Source organism: Setaria viridis, chromosome 9 (assembly GCF_005286985.2).
Source record: "Setaria viridis chromosome 9, Setaria_viridis_v4.0, whole genome shotgun sequence".
Lineage (NCBI taxonomy): Eukaryota > Viridiplantae > Streptophyta > Magnoliopsida > Poales > Poaceae > Setaria > Setaria viridis.
Genome location: NC_048271.2, coordinates 2,309,486 through 2,321,978, shown reverse-complemented (window position 1 = coordinate 2,321,978; position 12,493 = coordinate 2,309,486). Strand labels below are relative to the sequence as shown.

At 48.5% G+C, this 12,493-nt stretch overlaps 2 protein-coding genes across 2 annotated transcripts; both read left to right on the top strand.

Annotated features, from left to right (window-relative positions):
• The first annotated feature begins 99 nt into the window (after positions 1-99).
• Positions 100-2,997, top strand: LOC117838428 (AP-1 complex subunit sigma-1). Its single transcript, XM_034718459.2, has 7 exons — positions 100-334; positions 1,393-1,479; positions 1,602-1,693; positions 1,840-1,948; positions 2,033-2,068; positions 2,163-2,249; positions 2,669-2,997. The coding sequence occupies exons 1-7, from the start codon at positions 332-334 to the stop codon at positions 2,738-2,740; spliced, it is 486 nt and encodes a 161-aa protein (XP_034574350.1). The 5' UTR covers positions 100-331; the 3' UTR covers positions 2,741-2,997.
• Positions 2,998-3,739: 742 nt separating this feature from the next.
• On the top strand, positions 3,740-5,919 carry LOC117838427 (transcription factor bHLH106). Its single transcript, XM_034718458.2, has 2 exons — positions 3,740-4,489; positions 5,038-5,919. The coding sequence occupies exons 1-2, from the start codon at positions 4,178-4,180 to the stop codon at positions 5,533-5,535; spliced, it is 810 nt and encodes a 269-aa protein (XP_034574349.1). The 5' UTR covers positions 3,740-4,177; the 3' UTR covers positions 5,536-5,919.
• Positions 5,920-12,493: the final 6,574 nt, after the last annotated feature.

Here is a 12,493-nt window from a genome sequence, read left to right as displayed (position 1 = left end):
ATATGCACTTTATTTTTCTATTAAAAAAAGAACTCTGCCAGTTGCAAGCAATACGAAGCCATCAGACGCAGTTGATGCTCTCTCAAGTGGCAGAGACGTGGCCATGTGGTGCCATTTTCGCGGACTCGTTGGACCCAGATGCATAGACTGCGGGGTTGCCGCGAAGTGGGAGGAATCAAAGAAGAAAAAATAAACCGTTCGTGAAGGCCTCAACTCCTCTCGTCCCGGGCGCGATCGGCTTCTGCGGCGGCGGCGATTACCGTCGACGACTCCTCGGAACTAGCGTTGATTCTTCTTCGGAGAAGAACAAGAGCCCAACCGACGACGAATCATGGTAACCCGCCGCCTCAATCCTGTTCGAAATGCTCGCAATCCATCTTTGTTTTTCCATGTCCGTTTGGTGCGCGCGTGCTCTTGAGCTTTCGTGCCCGCGAAGAATTTTCCTCGGAAGCTTTCATCAATGGTTTGATTTCTCGATCATCCTAGATGTGGATCGAGAGACGTAGTGTTTTTTCTGCTTTGGTATTCGAGAACGCATTCAGAACCAATTCAGAGCCGGCCGTGCAGCCCCGTCGCAACAAGCTGGGGAAGGCTGTGCATTGCGGCTTGAAGCGTTCCGTGGCTGAGAGCTTCTTCGTGTTCACCTCGGACTCCGGCAGCGTGCAGCGGCGACCGGACCAGCGGTCGCCGTCGGTGGATGCTGTGCTCCCTCCCGGTCTCCCCATCCCTGGGCACCGCGGGCTCGCAACGCGCCGGCATTGTTGCGGGAGCCTTGCCGACGCGCTTGGATGAGCGCGTGAACCTGGCGGAGGCTCGAGATCGAGCACGGCGGCGGGCGGGGAGAGCGGAGGTCGGCGGCGGGATCGACCTCACCGGCGTGGAATAATTTCAAAACACCCCCTATATTTGCAAAAATGCCCCTGGTTTGGTCGGCATGCTCTATCGCCTCCTCGCCTCGGCGCCTCCTCCTCCCGCTCGCCCGCCGCCGCCGTCCTCCCCGCCGGAATGGCCAGGCCATGTACCGCCATTCACCCGCATTCCGCAGCGAGGACCGGAGGGGTGGAGGCCCGCTCGCGGTTCGCTGCATCCGGTTGGAGTGAGCAGCCGGACGCTCTGCTCGAGCCTTTGGTGGGCAACTGGGCATGGATGCTTGATCCAGGCCTGTGCCTGATTGCGAACTGGAGATTGGGAAATTGGCCCCATAACGTCATGGCAATCACACTGTTTTCTGGACTTGATCAGGGCTGAACCTGGGAAATTGTGTTCATCATGAGCTCAGGAGGCAGATCTCCAGTGTGTCTGTCAGCTTGATTTCCTTGTTTTTCTGTCTGTTCCATGCTGAAGAGAAGAGAACTTCGTGTAGAAAACATAACAATGTTGCTTTGTCGTCAGATACATTTTGTTCTTCTCATCAGTAGGCAGGGGAAGGTGAGGCTGACAAAATGGTACACTCCATATCCACAGAAGCAAAGATCCAAGGTATGAGTACATCAGCAGGTTTGCACTGCAGTTTATCATTGTTTTGACTGGAGCCTATAGTATCTTTCATGCATATTATGGTGTACAAAGGACTCAAACACATATTTGCTTTCATTCAAAAGGTAATCAAAGAAATAAGTGCGCTAGTACTGACGAGAGGCCCCAAGCTGTGTAATTTTGTTGACTGGCAAGGTTATAGAGTCGTGTACAAGAGGTGAGGAGTCCTTTTGAATGATCGTTATGGAAATTCCATTCCTAACTGTTAGTAACCAGTAAAAGGTGAAGATGCTTGCTAATGTTATTCATCTGAAACATATCATTGATTCCTGATTGCATAATCTGTTCCTGTAAATAACGCAGGTATGCTAGCCTTTACTTCTGCATGTGCATTGATCCTGCTGACAATGAATTGGAAACTCTTCAAATCATCCATCACTATGTTGAGATATTGGACCGGTACTTCGGCAATGTAAGATCTTCACCATCCCTGGCTTACTTTCCCAGTTCTGACACTCATTTACCTTATGGCTTCTGTCTTTGTGTCACATTGCAGGTCTGTGAGCTAGACCTGATATTCAATTTTCATAAGGTGTGAGTTTGATATGTTTACGAATACCTATCTCTGCTGATCAAGTTTGCTAAAATGGCAAGGCATTTCAAAAAGTTTTTTTCTGGATTTGCAGGCTTACTTTATATTGGATGAGATTTTGATTGCTGGTGAACTCCAGGAATCGAACAAGAAAGCGGTTCTACGCCTAGTAACTACACAGGTAGCTCATCTATTCTGTCTTGAATCAGCAAGAGAATTGAGTATAAGGTAGTGTATGGACTGGAATGATGTTTAGAGAAAAAATTCAGAAACAATGTGGAATTTTTTTAGCCGACATTGAGGATTTCTCAATGAACATATTACCCTTATCCTTCTTTATTATTTTTTCTGCTGGAGTACTCTGCCTTGCCTTTCATGAGTCATGACACAACCATGCGGATTCACTAGAGACAAACTTTTAGAAAATTCTTATGATAATCCCTGTACCAGTTGAACTGTGCGAATTTCTTGGCAGTACAATGAAAAGGATAAGCCCGCATGCATATTCGTGTGCTCATGTGAAATGCACTAATGGTTGCCACTAAGGATTGGGGGTGATGATCTATCATGACATGGTGGAATAAGCGTGTATTTTTGCAGGACGCTTTGGTGGAAGCCGCAAAGGAGGAGGCAAGCTCATTGAGCAACATAATTGCACAGGCTACCAAGTAGAGCACTTATGTCTTCTACAATCATTACCCACAACCTCAGAGCATGATAGTAACTTAATCAGTACCATACAGCAACAGCTTTCACTCTAGTTTTCCTCTGTTTCATCTCTGCACTTTGTTCAGAGATCTGTCCTGTCTACCTTTCCCTTCCCTGTATTCTTTTCTTTTGTACCTGTTTGAGGGAAATGAAAATACCAGGAGTTGTATCAAACAAAATAATGTGATACTTTGGCTATCCAATTCTATGGTCCCTGCTCACCTAGTTAGCCAGTTCTCTGGGCATAAAGATCTTTTTTCAGCCTCCTGGTAAGATATCTTCTTTTGTAGATTCCTTTTTGCACATGTTTCATCTGCACCTTTGGCTTGTTGTAGCAAATCAAAAGAGGAACACCATCAGGATGAGCCTTGTTTGCATCATGGGCTAGTCACCCATCAAAAGTTCCTTAATCCTTACCCAAAAAAGTGTTGAATTCAGTTTGCTTGGATCCACGCCACGTTTCGCCTAAAAATAAGAGATGAACACTCGACCACAGCGCTGTCAATGCAACTCACGCGCATTGCACTAAAATTAGTAAAATTTAGGGTTAGCACACAATTTCAAATGTTGCAGACATTTATTTTCATTTTTGCCTTGGCCCTTTATGCCAAAATTAGGTGAAGTGCAACCCAAGCAGGGATGGGAGAGGGAGAGGAAGCAAACATTCCCCAAAGGTGCAACAAGAGTCAACAGCAAAACAATCCCGATCCGTCCACCACCGCCACCACTGTATCTCCCCGACGGCGACCCCGCACCAGGTCGGCACCATCCCGGCCGTCCAACCCCTCCCATGGACGGCCGGGAACGGCAGGAGGTCGCTGCCGGGGCAGTGGCGATCTTGGCGGCATCCCTTGCTCGCAGGACTCCTTCTCTCTCCCCCGCGACGGGTCAACACGTACGCGGGCCACCACTCGCCTACCAACAAATGAGATGAGCCCTCTCTCTCTCTCTCTCTCTCTCTCTCTCTCTCTCTCTCTAAGAGCACTCACTACTCTCTCTCTCTCTATCTCTCTGGATGGAGATGGAGCTAGCCTAGCACTCAGCTCAGCGAGCCTCACTTTCTCTCTCCTCGGAGCCTTTGCTTGTTTATTTATTCCTTCTCCCCGACCGGCGCTCACTCATCAACCATCCATCCCATCTCCCCCCATCCATCAATCCGCTTGGGCTTCTCCTTCTCTCTCTCTTCAGGTCCAAGTCCTAGGAATAACACAGCTCAACAACTCGCACCACCACTACCGCTAGCTGCGCAGTAGCTACCAGCAGCTCGTGCTCAGTGCTGTGGCTTGGGCGCTTGGCTTGGCCGGCTCAGTGCGCCGCCTCTTCGATCTGCCACTCGAGGAGGCGTGAGGGCATCGCAAGAACGAAGCGGCAGCCGGCGCGCACGCGATCGATCGAGCACGCATGTTCCCGGCGGCCGAGGTGTCGGCGCTCGCCGGCGCGGCGGGGCGGCAGGGCGAGGGCGGCGTCGTGCCGATGGCGATGCTGCCACCCTTCTTCATGGACTCCATCTGGCCGGCGGCGGCGGGCGGGGCGGGCGCTACCGGCGCCACCGACTCCGAGGAGGACGAGGCCGCGGCGGCGGCGGCGGCGGCCGCCGCCCACGACCGCGCGCTCGCGGCGTCGCGCAACCACCGCGAGGCCGAGAAGCGCCGGCGCGAGCGGATCAAGTCGCACCTCGACCGCCTCCGCAGCGTCCTCTCCTGCGACCCCAAGGCACAGGCACTCTCTTCTTGAATCTGCCGTCAATTTGCTCAACTATTTTTTAAAACAAAATCCTCTTCGTTACCTTGGTTATTATCTTTCTGCAAGAACAGGCCGTGCATGAGGTTAATCTCATGATGACTTCTCTGCACAATCGAATTGGCATCTAGCTTGCAGTAGCTACAAGCTGTTGTCTATACCATAGCCGGCCAGGACGTACACGAGCAGCTAATGGTCTGATTAAAGCTGGTTTTGGGAAAGTAGAATGGAGCCTTTCCTATCCCTATAATCCTATCACACGAGGCTAGGCTAGGGCTCTTTCTTTTGCTTGATATTTCCTCTTCATGATTTTGATTGGAGCATGCTTCTTGTTTTTTTTTTACAAGTACTATGTTTCCTATTTCACTCGCACATCCGCCTTTGCATATGATCATATTCACTGATCCATGGCTAACCAATCTAGGGTTTGTGGTTTGATCTAGTACCTAGCTTAATTGTGGCAAGAAGAAGGTTCATTTTGCTGAAGGGGTTTGGTTTCCTTGCTTGTCGTGTGTGTCCAGATAGACAAGGCGTCGCTGCTCGCGAAGGCGGTGGAAAGGGTGCGTGACCTGAAGCAGCGGGTGGCCGGCGTCGGGGAGGCGGCGCCGGCGCACCTGTTCCCGACGGAGCACGATGAGATCGTGGTGCTCGCGTCGGGCGGCGCCGTGTTCGAGGCCTCCGTCTGCTGCGACGACCGCTCCGACCTCCTCCCGGAGCTCATCGAGACGCTGCGCGCGCTCCGCCTCCGCACGCTCCGCGCCGAGATGGCCACCCTCGGCGGCCGCGTCCGCAACGTGCTCGTCCTGGCGCGCGACGTCGATGGCAGCGGTGTTACCGGAGACGATGACGGTTACGGCGGCCGTACTGACTCGGCTGGCTCCGTCGAGGGCAACGCCGGCGGCGGCGGCGACTTCCTGAAGGAGGCCCTGAGGGCTCTGGTGGAGAGGCCGGGAGCTGGAGGCGGCGACCGACCAAAGAGGCGACGTGTCTCGGGCACGAACATGCAAGCGGCGGCGTAGCACGCCGCCGGCCGGCCGGCCGGCTGATGATCATCGGCCACCGTAGCCCGATCAAATAGCTAATTGCATGCTCATGTCATGGTACTCTAGCACCATATCTCCATGTTTAGTTTTGTGTGCTGATATAATGAGTTGCTAGATCTCTTCTTCTCCTCATGCATGGCTCTCTTCTTCTTGATGAGATGCCATTAGGAAGAAAAAGTATACTAGTATGGTGGTACTGCTAGGGTTTGCTTGAGCTTGAATCAATGTTGTTCCAAAGCCATGGCAAATCCCCAGCCCTAGAATAACAACAAGAGTCAGGCAGCACAATGCAAAGCTGCAGGACTTGTTACCCAACTAGTTATTAAGCACAATATATATATTTCAGTATTGGAAGCTTAATATATAAGATCACAAGCTCTTTTATTTTTTTTCCCATTATATTCACAAGCAAGTTCAAGCAATATCTGCACATGCCCATTTTTGCATTGTGGATCAGGGTTGTGCAGCTATATATCCAAGCATGCCAAAAGTCCTGTTCATCATTCAAGATGTTTGTACCAAATGCATACAAGCTCTAGATGACTAGAGATAGCTTCATGCCTTACTACTCTTGTGACTAGCTTGTGACTGCTGGAACATGGAATGGATGATCTGGGGTGCATGTCATGTCTGAATGGAGAGAAGATGGGAGCAGCCAAGAGCAGCCAATGATTGCCTGTGGGTGCAGAGCACAGTGAGGCATGCAGTGAGCTCTCATGGCACATGAACGCATGCATGCTTGCATGGAGCCTTGCATGCTATAATGCTAGGAGATGGATGATATGGAGGAGTTGGGTATACTGTGTGTCTGGGGAAAGGGGGGAATTGAAGGCGATGAGGGAGCTTTTGTTTCTTGCTGGTTTCCTTTTGTAACCTTGCCATTGCAGTGTGTTGCGCTGCTTGCTTTTGGAGGTGGAGGAGATCTCCATGTCAGGCTATGGCTACACATACTGTGTCGTGTGCTATGGCTCTCTCATATGGTCGTCGACTCGTCGTCGTGTCTTGCCTCTCTCTGAGGCAAAAGCAAAAGCCAGGGATGGCACTTGGTGGGGACAAAAGGAGGTTGTAACTGATCAGCTTTGAACAAGGGCACTGCTGTGACGTGCTTTCTGCCCACACTAGCTGGTTGCTGTGGCTTGCAATGGCAATCTTCCTCGTTCTCGCATGTCACATGCATGTCATCCATTGGAGTATATTGTACTGCTTGTCCAGGACATGCATTATTATAATGTATAACACATACTTAATAGCCACTGGTATATGGTGCACCTTGGTTATGCATCGAAAAACAAAATGGATTAAAACCAAACTGTTGCTTTGAAGCTATAAATCGATCGAAAAGGATCCGTGTTCGTAAAACTAATGGATGTAGCAAATTAAGGATCATCATCACTCAGACTTGAATTTTTTTCGATAAGAACTCATACTTGAAAATACCTTATTGCATATATTGTAACATCAAGTAATACTGAGTGACTGCAATGGAATCAAGAGTACATATGCACACATTGTTGTAGTTGTACTCAGTAGATATACGTTATTAATGAATGGAGGTATGGATCCTCATGAGTCATGAGGACACTACTGCAGGCACTCACAAGAAAATGTACAGAAAAAGGCTGCTACATCTGCATATATAGTACCAGCATGTTGCTAGTTCCAATCTTTTCAGAGCAGAGCAGGAGCACAGGTTTCTACATCGAGATATTCTACTAGCTAGCAAAAGAAATTAAAAAAGCTTCGGGTCTGTCTGTACGACACAACATGTAACTGTCAGGGACCAGGGCATGCATGGCAGAAGTCTTCATGATTTGATCCGACCTCACAGCAGAGAACGGAATGCATGCTCAGTGAATAACAATGTTATTATAATACAAAGTGAGCTACAATACAATAACAAAAATAAATAATATATTAATGAACATAAAAATTCTCTCTTGCAGAGTTGCATGCATGGATGATGGTCGATGGGTGGTCTGGTCTGTCAGCGAGTGACTTGTTTGTGTGGTAGCAGTACATGTTTTGCTTTCTGTAATCCGCCCCCAATCTCTGACCATTTTTAGAGGGGCAGAAAGTGTTGGTTATACGGTAGGTGCGTGTAACTTAAGATCCCCGCATATATGATTGGTGCTACTCCAATTGAAAATATCCAAGTCGTTGATGTGACTTGTTACAGCAAGTAGCTAGAATGAAATCCTCGTGATGATATTTGTTTAGAGGGGAAAAAAATGCACTCTATAGCTAGTAAGTGGCCACAGCATCATTTGGAGCTCAAGTCAAATCCTTGCACATTTGACTCGGTACCAAGTTGGAGAGTGCATGTAGCCTGCTTTACATGTAGCATGGCTAGTGATTGGTCACTAACTCACAGCAATAATTAATTAAACAACAAAGCTGTAGATATAGTTTATGTTATAGAAATGGCATTGTTTTATGTTGTAAACCATATTGTTTTTGGATGTCCTTTTAGAGGAAAAGAATACCTTAAAATTGAAAAAAAAAATGCTCGGGGAGAGCTAGCCTCTCTCCCCTATGGTTGAAGAAACGTAAATTAAAGAATGCATTATGTTTCCATTATTGCCAGGAGATATATAGTTATCAGGAGAATTAATCGCACATCATATAGCAAGGAAAAGAAAAGGAATAAGGACCCACAATGCAAGTAGCTCCATATATATTAGTAATTTTCTAGTACTGAATATTATATTGTGTAGTCCCTATGTATTGTATTATTGTGACCTGGATTCTGGCATGTGCAATTTATGTTTTTTTTTTGGTTAGTCATGTGATACATAGCTATCTATATCCATTTCCTTCTCCAACAGGGAATCCATGCTAGCTATAGCTACTTCTTCAAGTGTGTTCATGCGTGGCATCATCAACTGCCTCTTGCATGCATTGGTACAATAATCGGTGGGATCACGTTACTGTCTGTTTGTGGCATGCTCTCCAGCCCTTTTGCTAGCTTGGCCCTGGCGACCCATCATCGAGATTATTGGGCTCGTACTTGCTGTCACATATGTACACTCCCCAACATGCAACAAGTGATGATCACTAGAGCTATGTACTACTATTGCTCTGAATGCATGCATGCATGGACCATCATCTATCTAGCTAGTACTTGAGGAAGGGTATGGTAACCATGCACACCAAACAAGCAACTAACCACCAGCACTTTCAAATGGATATGAGAGAGAGCTCAACATGTCAACATGCAATTGGTAAGAAGGCAGCAGCAAAGAGATCGATTGATGAATGCAGTGGAAGAATGTGGTTGATGGATGCGCGTGGGCGGCCGCGTAGGTACAAAGGAAGCGTGCGGGGAAGGAGATCGAGTAGACAGGCCTACCACGGCGAGGCCCGGCCTCACCCTCGGCGGCTAAGGGCTAACCCCACACAGAGCCCGGCCGGCCGGGGCGGGGGACCATGCATGCGTGCATGGCCATGGCCGGCCATGCATCTCTTCCTCTCTCTCTCTCTCTCTTCTTCCCTGCTAGGCGCTAGCTGATGTGTGGTTCGTGCGCGCGGCTCTGCTCTGCTCCGATCTGCAGTTTGGTGATCCCTATACTATACTACGCGCAGCGCACGCCTAACGACGCCCCCTTCATTTCATGTGCCCGATGTAGCATGCAATGTACTACTTCAAAAAAAAAACTACTTCAGAAAAAAGCATGGAATGTACCAGCAGAGGTCTGCTCTGCACATCCGTGGAAATGGCAATGCACAGTTATTTGATGTCACACAGGGCAGGCAGGCTTGCTTACCCTGATGAAGTAGTAAGCATGAATGCATTTTTAGCTACCTCCCCATCCCCAATACAGAGAGAGCAGCGGCAGGTAGTGTCAATGAATGTGTGCGGTGGTTAGAGGGAGAAGGAAGATGCGTAGAGGATCCGGGGCACGCGTGCTGTGGGCAGTGTCAGCAGCGCAAGGGGAGGGGCCGCCGGCAATCATTCCCTTTGCCCAACCAACAAACGGAACGCCGCTCTGTCTCTTTCCTCCATCGCTGTCGTCGTCTTCAACCCATGGGCGGGCGGGCGGCCGGCCGGCCGGGCCTCCCTCTACCTCCGATCGGGCCGGCGCCTCACTCGCTCGGTCACTCCATCCCATGCACCAGCGCGCGTACACTGGTGATCGATCGACTGCCCACACACGTGACACTCATGCCGTCATGCCCCCAACCTGTCCACCTCATATGCATCGGTGGTACCGCTAGCTAATTTCTCTCTCTAGCTTTCTCTCTCTAATCAGTGGTGGTGGTGGTAGTAATCACGCAGGGCCTATATATCTAGCTAGCCTCCATCCAATTAACCACTTTGCCGCTTCCTTTTCTTGCCCCCCCTTCCATTCCTTTTGCCCATGTTCACCTTTCACACGCCACAATTTGCACCTACGCAAAGGCCTCCAGCTTTCCAAATGGTGCATGAGCTGATGACAAGTTTAGCTACTTGGCATACTCCTCCTTGCATTGGGAAAAGCCATCTTTCTCCTAAACTTTTGCGAGAACCGCTAATGCGCAGGTCAAAGCGCACATGGCTATATATATATATATATATATATATAAAGGAAAACATGACATTCTCCAATAATATGTGGCATTTTCATATGCATATGGCACACTGAAAAAATAGATATATAGCTAAAAATCATGGTTCCTTGCTTGTATTTTTTTTTGGTCTTTCCCATGTTTTCAAACACACTGCTAAACCCATGATTATTTCCAGCAAACATTGTGGAAAACCACATTTTTTTTAGTAGGTAGTGTATGTTTATGCAGATAACAGTTAATGCTTTATCCATGTAGATCCCCGAGATAAATATTGTTTTCACTTAATTAGTTTCAGTTTGGCCTAACTAAATATTGATACACATACATATTAGCAATAAGATCCAACACGGTATTTTCTTAAAACGGTACCAATTAATTAAAATTAATATTAAGCTTTCTCGTAAAAATAAAATATACAAAAAATTCCTCTTCCCTTAATGAAATATGAAAACACACACAAATATAATCAAACTGATATGGTCAAGATGCAATTTTTCTAACATCCATTGATTGTCAAAGATTTGAATATATAGGTAAATAATTAATATATAGTACATTTTTATGGGGTTGCATTGCATCCACTGCATGCGTAGTATAAGCATATAGCATGGGAACAGCCAGCCAGCAGTGCAGTGTGCGAGTTACTCAATTACTCCGAGATGAAAGGTGAAAAGGCGCGGCAATAAGTATGGTGGCTTTTGACATGCGCGCTTGAGAGGCCATGATTAACCGTGGAGAGATGGGCGATCATGGGGGCGGAGGGCAAAAGATGGGGCAAAAGAGCAGAGTCAGAGAATGCTTGCTCGGAGAGGGATGAAAAGACGAGAAGCCGAGATCAGAGAGTCTACCTGTGCAATGCTTCCATGTCTCCTGTCTCCGATCCAGCAGTAAAAAAAATAACAACCCCAGCAGGCAGCAGCAGCATAAAGAACTGGGGGCAATGCAAAAGCTAGGGATCTTTGCTGCTACAAGTGAGTGAGTGGATGAAGTGTCCAAAACCATAAAGCAGCTAGCTGGTCCTCGGATCGTGTGCGGCGCACCAGGCTGTGGCTCACCATGCCCACGCATGGGTGTATACTTGCTGTATTACTATACACTGTCAGTGAGAGAGCCATGCATGTTGCAAAAAGGAAAAAAGGAAAGAAAAAAGGGCCCAAAAGCCACTTTCCAACAGGATGATCTACAGCTCCTTTTCTCTGGAACACGATGGAAGCAAGTACACGGTCTGTCTTTTAGCTTAGAGATGAACAATCATTTATCAACTGTATTACCCTGAACGAACACTGTTATCCTCTCAACAAAACAAGAGAAAAGAAAACCAAGCCAATAAACTGCAGGACAGTGACCAGTGTCTCCTACTGCTATCTTAGCTTTAGTACAGTAGCTGAAATGTGACGCAGGCACTGAAGAGTGAAGACGCAGAGGCAGAAGAGGCACTGTACTGTACTCCCACAGTTACGGGCACTCGCCCCGCGGGGGATCCAGTGATAAATGTGGCGGGAAAAAAGACGATCCCCAACCCGTGCCTCGTGCCCCCCGCCGCGCGCCCGACCGTCAGATGGTGACCGTTCCTTGTCCGAGCAAAGCCACGGAAAGAAAGGGGAGGGAATAATCTGATGAGGCTTTCCTTTTCCTCGCAGCAACCGAAAAGGAGCCCGAGACGAGAGAGAAGTCAGAAGTGAGCGATCTTGCAGGCAGAGGCAGCTCAATGCAAGCAAAGATGCTGTTCTTTTCAGCAGCCGTCCGGCCGAAGGCCACTAGCCGCCTGCTAATCTCTACCAGCAGAAACATCGATCGAATCTATTGAGATGAACTTGCACGGTCACAGACGACAACACGAGATATGATCTTTGTTGACAAGGTTCAGCCGAAATCTACATCCCCAGGGCATGACTACGGGCACTCCTCCTCATTAATACCGCAACACCGGTCGCTCCGAGGTCCTGGTATCGCGCCGCCTCCCCCGTGCGAGCCTATCGCTATATCGTCATGGTTACAAGAGCAATCCTCCCCTCATACTATGAGGAGGCTCAAGTTACAGAGTATGACATGAACTCTATCCTATACTGCTAAATACAACTCAAATCCTATCGTAACCGGAGTTGTACAAATATTCGACACAATATCTAACACAAAGTGTCACGGCTGGCTGGCTTTTGCAGGACACCGATCGAAAGTTGCTGCAGTGCGTGCGTGCACTCATGGGATCACATCACGGAGGCGGGAGGCATGCATGGCAATGGCATGGAGGAGGGAGGAGGAGGAGCAGCGTCGGCGTCCGGCCATCGCTTTAGGTTATGGAGTTGATTGCAAGCTGCAGCGGAGGGGAAAAGTCAGATGAGTGTTGGAGGTCAACACGCGTACAGGTCCGGATCGCGCCAGAATC